The sequence below is a fragment of the Nanorana parkeri genome, unplaced genomic scaffold (assembly GCF_000935625.1).
Source record: "Nanorana parkeri isolate BGI_ZX_2015 unplaced genomic scaffold, ASM93562v1 scaffold693, whole genome shotgun sequence".
In the NCBI taxonomy this organism is placed as follows: domain Eukaryota; kingdom Metazoa; phylum Chordata; class Amphibia; order Anura; family Dicroglossidae; genus Nanorana; species Nanorana parkeri.
This window is the reverse complement of record NW_017306961.1, coordinates 30,005-37,491: the sequence shown is the minus strand read 5'-3', so window position 1 is coordinate 37,491 and position 7,487 is coordinate 30,005. Positions and strand designations below refer to the sequence as shown.

Here is a 7,487-nt window from a genome sequence, read left to right as displayed (position 1 = left end):
TAAAACAATCCCACATCTGGTCTGTGTTTAGGTTTTGAAATAAGTTTTCCCATTTTATTTCCCCCACTAGGTTGCGCAGCTTCTCAAAGTTGGCCCTTCTGAAGTTTAGGGTTCTAGTCCTTCCAGTACACTTCCCTTTTCTGTGTTCAATATTAAAAGTAATCACATTGTGATCACTATTACCCAATGACTCCCCAATTACAATATCCTCGATTAACTCTGCATTATTAGTGACAATTAGATCTAAGATGGCATTTTTTCTGGTAGGAGTCTCCACCATCTGGTCCATGAAGTTGTCGCGCAACATGTTTAGAAATCGCCCCGCCTTTGCCGAACCCGAAGTTCCATTGGCCCAATTTATGTCTGGGTAATTGAAGTCACCCATCACGACTACATTGCCCTCTCTCCCAGCTATTCCTATCTGTGAGTGAAGATTAGGTTCCTTGTCATTAATCGCACAGCCCCTGTGCTATCCGACATATCTTGGGTCGGCAGGGACAACCGAATGGGGTTTCCCCATAGGTATCGTACACCATGATCACCCCCTGGTTTTGGGGCTCGCGGTGCACTCAATTAGGGATTGTTCCCTTATGTTAGTTGATGAGCAATTTTTGGCTCGCTGTTTTTTTCATTTTTTTGTTTGCTTCTTTTGTCTTATTTCTCCATATGCTGACTACTCTGAGATCTTTTCCTTCTCTGCCCTTCCTCCAGCCCTACACCCTTCCCCAGGTGCATACATGGGAACTTGCGATCTACCTACTTCATGGTCCTTGCCCTCCCCTGACCTTGACATGGCCTCCCTAACCTTTTGCTCCCTGAATGTACAGGGATTTAATAGTCCAACTAAACGGTCCCAAATCCTGTACCACCTACATAAACAAAAATCTCCGGTCCTTTTCTTGCAGGAAACCCGTTTCAAATCTGACGCTGCCCCACTTATTCCTACTAAGTACTTTCACACATTGTACACTAGCAACAATCCTGAATGTAAATCTCGAGGTGTAGCCATAGGCTTCCATAATTCCCTCCCAGTGGAGATCACGGACACACTGGTGGATGAACATGGTCGCTACATCTTCCTTAAATGTTTACTTTACGGCAAGATGTTCACTCTGGCAAACATATACCTACCAAACACATCCCAAGTGCAAACTCTCCTTCCCATCTAACATAAACTGGAACTTTTCACAACGGGTTTCTTGATAGTGGGGGGGACTTTAATTTCGCCTTTAACCCAACTCTTGATTCCTCATCCAACAAATCACATGTCTCCTTCTCTGCCATCAATACGACTAAATCCCGCCTACACCACCTGCAACTAGTTGACCTCTGGAGGACCCTCCACCCTACCACGAAGGACTACACTTTCTACTCCCCTGTACACAACACTTACAGTCGTATTGACTACTTTTTCTCCTCCCATTCCCTACTTAGCTGGAGCCCAAAATCTCACATCGGCCCTAAAATATGGTCTGACCACTTTCCGCTTTTCTTTACTCTATCTGTACCTGACACTAAACGTTTGCCCACGTGGAGGTTGAATGAGAGCCTGATGCGTGACCCTATTGTGCTCTCTGAAAATCCAAGACAATATTTCAATCTATTCACGCACATGATCCATCCTCTCCTCCACTCCAGTGGGAGACACTGAAGTGTGTCTTGAGAGGCATCTTGATTAAGCATGGGGCTCGTCACAAAAAAATGAAATCAAGGCAAGTTGCGTCTCTCCTATCGGACATACGTGATTTGGAACAGATCCATAAATCTAATCCTGACTATGTAACGCTTCAAAAACTGTCGGATAAACGCTCTGAACTTTTGAGGCTTATGTCACTCTCCCATGCGCGCTATCGAGATGCCACTCTACGCTCCTTCCACGAATTTGGTGATAAGTGTGGGAAACTATTAGCTAGATCTGTAAGGCATAGACAAGCTTGTACCTTTATTTCTAAAATCACCTGCCCTGTACAAGGTCGGGTCCATACATGTGAGCGAACAGCTAAGGCTTTTCAGCATTATTACTCCGCTCTATATAATATTGCACCCATAACCTCTTCTCCTCTCAATCGTTTGACTGAAGATATCCGTGCATATGTGTCCTCCACTAGTTTACCCTCCTTATCTGAATCTGCCATTGTTTCCCTGTCTGACCCCTTCTCACTTCTGGAAGTCACTGAGACTATTAATTCCATACCTGCCGGAAAAATTCCGGGCCCTGACGGCTACACGTCTTTTTTCTACACTCAATTACGAGATTCCCTTTCTCCTATTTTGTTATCCGCATTTAACGCCGTTTCTGACTCCTGCCCCTTCACATCTCAATCTCAGGAGGCCCACATCACTGTCATCCGCGAAAGAACATAAGGACCCCTCGAACTGTGCTAGTTATAGACCGATCTCCCTCATTAACGTTGACCTAAAGCTCTATGCGGAAATTATAGCAAATTGTCTTAAATCTCATATCCCCTCTTTGATCCACCTTGACCAGGTAGGGTTTGTTCCCAACAGAGAGGCCAGAGACAACACCATAAAAACATTAACACTTATGTCTTGGGCTAAGACGCGGAATATCCCCCTTTGCCTGTTGTCCATCGATGCAGAGAAGGCCTTCGATCATCTGAGCTGGCCCTTCCTTTTTGAGACCCTTGCCCAAGTAGGCATTCCCCCACTGTTCCTCACCAAAATGATGGCGCTATATGATAAACCTTCTGCCCGGATTAGGGTTAATAATGGTATCCTTTCTGATCCTTTCCAAGTTCATAACGGTACGCGTCAGGGTTGCCCGCTCTCCCCATACCTCTACATACTTGCTATGGAACACCTGGCAAAGCGATTAGAAATAACCCCCTGATTCGAGGACTGACCCTGGGCTCCCGTGAATACAAACTAGGTCTGTTTGCGGATGACCTGCTGCTGTATGTCTCCAATCCTAGTGAAGCCTGTCCCGCACTGTTACGGGAATTTCACTCTTTTGGCTCTCTGAGCAACTTTAAAGTTAACACACGCAAGACAGAAGCATTAAATGTCACCTTAGACCGGCGGGAGGTTATCCCGATACAGACATCTTATCCCTTCACATGGCAACCACAGTCCCTGAAATACCTGGGGGTACTATTGCCCTCCTGCCTTGAACTCCTCTATGACTTAAATTATAAACCACTGCTGTCCTCTATCTCCCAAAAACTAAAATTTTGGCTGACTAAATCTCATTCCTGGTTTGGCCGCATGGCTCTATACAAAATGGACATCCACTATCTCGATACAATGGCTCTGCTCAAGTACGACTTTGTGTCTTAATTTTCACCCTCCCTAAAGCGACACCTCAGAGAATAATTGCCCTGCATCGATCAGTCCAGATTACCTGAATAGATATAGAGGTGTCTTATTTCTCTATTCAATGCGATTCCTTTCTTATGTTTCACTGGGATATACTGTTCTGTTTTTCTGTACTAAGCAATGTCTAATGCTGATTGTATGGTATGTTAATATGCTTGTACTCCATGAAAATCTAATTAATAAACTTCTAATCTTTACACACAAAAAAAGGCAACAGTGGGGGAACAATAGAGGGAAATTCGATTTAAACATTCACATTGTGCTTATTGGGCGTTCCATATACCACGCAGAGATCCCTCCTCTACTTGGCAGACCCGTTGTCCGAAGTGTGACCAACCCTTACCAGACCTTACTCATTAGTTTTGTTCATGTAACAAGATTGTAGGGTTCTTGGATCAAGCACTGAGCTATATGGCGAAGATCACTGGTGTTGTGAGGCCTCTCAATCTGTTATTTGTTATTTCACTCTCTACCTCAAGAACAGCAGTTGGGACACCTCGATTGAGTAAATGGGAACACTTATGTATTTTAGGTATCAAAAAAGCCATTCTCCTCCATTGGCTTTCACCACTGTGCCCCAGAGTTAGATGACTTACAACCAATTCTGTACAAGCTGATGCTTTTTGATAAGATTCATGCCTCATCATACCCTCAGGATCAGACAGACTAACCTTTTCAATGCATGGTCTAAATACCTGCTTTTAGAATTAAACCTTTCTCAATTCCAAGATATTATGAAAATGTTCCAACACGAGTTGTGGTTTCTTGAAAGGAAGTTGGATGGTAGACTTACTGCCCTAACGAGGGATGCTCTACCGTCACTATATTTTGTTGTTGTGGGAGGTTACGACATGAGAATTTGTTCTGCGGTGGGTGTGCGGTAGGAAGTAGGGGTGAACAATGTCTTTTTGATAGTTAAAGTGTTCAGGTGATGTGTAATCTTATCTTCTTATCTCTCTCCTCTCTCTTCGGCTTACCTTTCTATTTTTCTTTCTCCTCCCTTTCTTTTTATTTTTCACTTTTGCTCTCACGGTTACTGTTTTGTGGTTATACTTGAAAAAAGGTTGCAGTATGGACCATTCATTTTATATACTTTTTCTCAACACAAGGAAGGAAATTCATCAAAACTGGAGCAGACAAAATCTGAAGCAGCTGTGCATGGCAAACAATCAGCCTCTCTCTTTCATTTTCAAATCTTAACTACACTGTGACGGACTGAACCGTCACTGGTGCTGTTGGAGGAGCCTGGGGGCTAGCCTCCTTCCAACTGACTATGGACCCGGAACTATGGAGACCCCCCTCGGACCTCTTGGGGTTACAATGAACCATTCTACCAGGTTTATGTGGGGGGGGATGTACTGTACATGTTCCCTGGCATTACATTTGGATGGCCCTGTGTGTATTATAGGTACAGGCTGTGACTCCAGGAGCACTGAAGGGGGATAATTCTGGACATTGAACTGTTACAGTTTATTGGCCCCTTTTGTTGTATTGTGTTGATGATGGGATTAGGATAGCTGATTCTAGGAGTAGCTGACTCCAGGTGTAGATGAGTAAATCACACTATGATACACTCAGGAGATAATCCCATCACATGTGTCTCCTCCCTCCCTATTCATTCATTAAGGCATCGGGGAGGGGGAGTGGATGTTTGCATGCTGTTCATGTTTGATTGCGTTATGTGTTTAGACTTCTTGGACTGTATATATACTGAGCTGGTCTTCAATAAAGCAGATCCCTGTTGGAACTTACATACAGCCTGCCTGGTGTTTGTTCTGAGCTGGATTCGAACGGCACATAGCTGTAGTTCGAATCCCGGATTATCGGACGATCGAAGAATCAGACGTTGCAGTCTGACATCTGATTCATTAGTAGCAGAGGAGTGCCGGGAGAGTGGAACCGAGCGAGCAGGGGCTCGTTACATACACAAACTGAAGAGGGAAGCTGATTGGTTGCCTACACAGCTGCTCTCGATTTTGTCTTCTCCAGTTTTGATAAATTCCCCCCAATATGTTTTGTAATTTACATCTCTTTTTTTTATATTTGACTGCATTTGTGCCTTCTGTTTATGCTGTTAACCTTAATAAAAATTAATGTTAAAAAAAAAGGAAAACTGTAAGCAGATGAAATTCTACAGGGTCAGGAACATATATTAACTCAATGTCAACCATATAGATAATGTACATTTGAATAAAAAAAAAAATGTTTGCCCTAATAAAGGAAGACCTTCAGAGGCCCTAAAATGCTTTGGTTTCTTACCGAACACAACAATTAATAATAAAGAAAAAATTCTGAACCTTACACAACTGGTTTAGTGGTTTTCTTTCCTGTACATTCAGTTACTAGTAAACACAGGCCAACCTTAGCATTTGTATATGATCTGCGCTTGTGGATGGTTTGCTAATAATGTAAGAAATTGAAGTGAAAGACTAAAGCTGCCGCAATACAGGCTGGAAGCCCTAAGACATTGGATAAAGGTTTTGCGGCGCTAAATCCCCTTCAGTGTTTAAACTAAATAAATGAAAACACTATCGAGTGCTGTGATAAATGTAAATTCCTCTGTGACACATATGTGCTTATTCCCAAACTGTGGATACACACAAAAACTTATTATGAAATATAAAGAGTGAAAAAATGAGGTACCATTTATGAACCAATGATAACAGTGAAATAAATATTGTCCATAAACATTACACTCAGTGTATACCGCAACTATATGCAAAACAATTGTGGTGATGCGATCCCCTGTCTGAATATACAGACCTCTAAATATTTAAACCGTGAGGTGTCAGAAACCACAAACTAAAAATAATTTAAAAGTGCAAACTATAAATTAATAACATAGATTTTTGAAGGGTATGGTGATCGTCCTCCAATTCTTTAATTAACGTGCTGGTGCATAAAAAGACTGATGTGTAAAAGTGATCTTCAAGGTGTTGCACACGAAAAATCCCCCTAGGCAGTGCTCTTAGAGTTAAATACTGAGAGCACATGTGCTTCCTTTTACAACCACAGAAAAAGTTTCAAAAATTTAGATCTTTTAATTGCATTGGCCTGGCTCGTGGGTTTTATAAAACAATTTGTAATTTGTGTTAATATACTTCCACCAAAAACCGAACATTAGCACCATGTAAAACAATGGCTGTGTATATGTTTTGACATACTTTAAAACACACAGGTGTGAATAGGCCCGAAGAGAAATATGTTTGTGCATTTATACAGATGATACCATATTTGTTTGCACCCTTGCAGCTCATTGAAACAATGCTTCATTCCTCCTGAAAAATTAAAAGCAATTGTCTCATGTATTCCTTGCCTTTGGCATGTCCTAGATACAGTAAAGCAAAAGTGTAAAAAGAGATTAATTATTGTTCATTCCACATAGATATTCTATAATGGACTGGACAGATTTTTGGTGCCCCCAGAAATGATAACAAATAATTGGAACATAGCGATATTTCAATGAGGTAATGGGGTTCTTTTAGTTTATTCATCCAAACTATGTTTTAGGTCAGAGATGTGATAGTTTACTCATAAAGGGATTAAACATTGAATTAACAGTATATAAATAATGAAACACTGTTCGGGCATGGTTTTGTCTCATTACAGATGTCTTGGTTTGGTTCTAAGCCAGTTCCAAAGGGTACACTTCGTCCATCTATCTCTAAGTCGAGGACAACCTGGTCCTGAGCTCAGGGGGATGCTGGAACTGCCTCCTCTTTGACTACATTTTTATGAGAAAGACATTGTTACTGAAGATCCTAGTGTATTTAAAAGAGCCTTCCTAAACCTTTTCACACTCCGGGCATCTCGGGAGTTACTTTGTGTGGTTTGACTGACAGTTCTTGGCAATGGAATAACCTCTAGTCACTCTTCACCCAATTCTATGCAATGGAGGACTCCTGCACTGTTCTGTGAGCATCATGACTCATTTCTTAGTGTTTCAGGGGCTCTGCCATGTGATACTTCAGCACTTAAAAGCATTATATTTTTCAAGGGCTTTTGACGTAAGATGCAGGATCCTGATCACAGCACAGTGTAATATAAGATATTTTACAGCACTGTATAGCAGTGCTATTCCTAGTAGTTTAATCGATATAATGCTAAGATGTTAATCACTCCTCTGTTATGTTTCAATTCTGTCATTTATA

General features: G+C 41.7%; 1 protein-coding gene across 1 annotated transcript in view; it reads left to right on the top strand.

Moving 5' to 3' along the window:
• The window catches only part of GOLGA1 (golgin A1), a 309,940-nt gene extending 302,870 nt beyond the window's left edge, over nt 1-7,070 (top strand). The window contains exon 15 of the mRNA XM_018563762.1: nt 6,946-7,070. Coding sequence (XP_018419264.1) covers nt 6,946-7,026 — 81 coding nt within the window. The 3' untranslated portion in view covers nt 7,027-7,070. The remainder of the gene's footprint in view (nt 1-6,945) is intronic.
• The last annotated feature ends 417 nt before the right edge of the window (nt 7,071-7,487 follow it).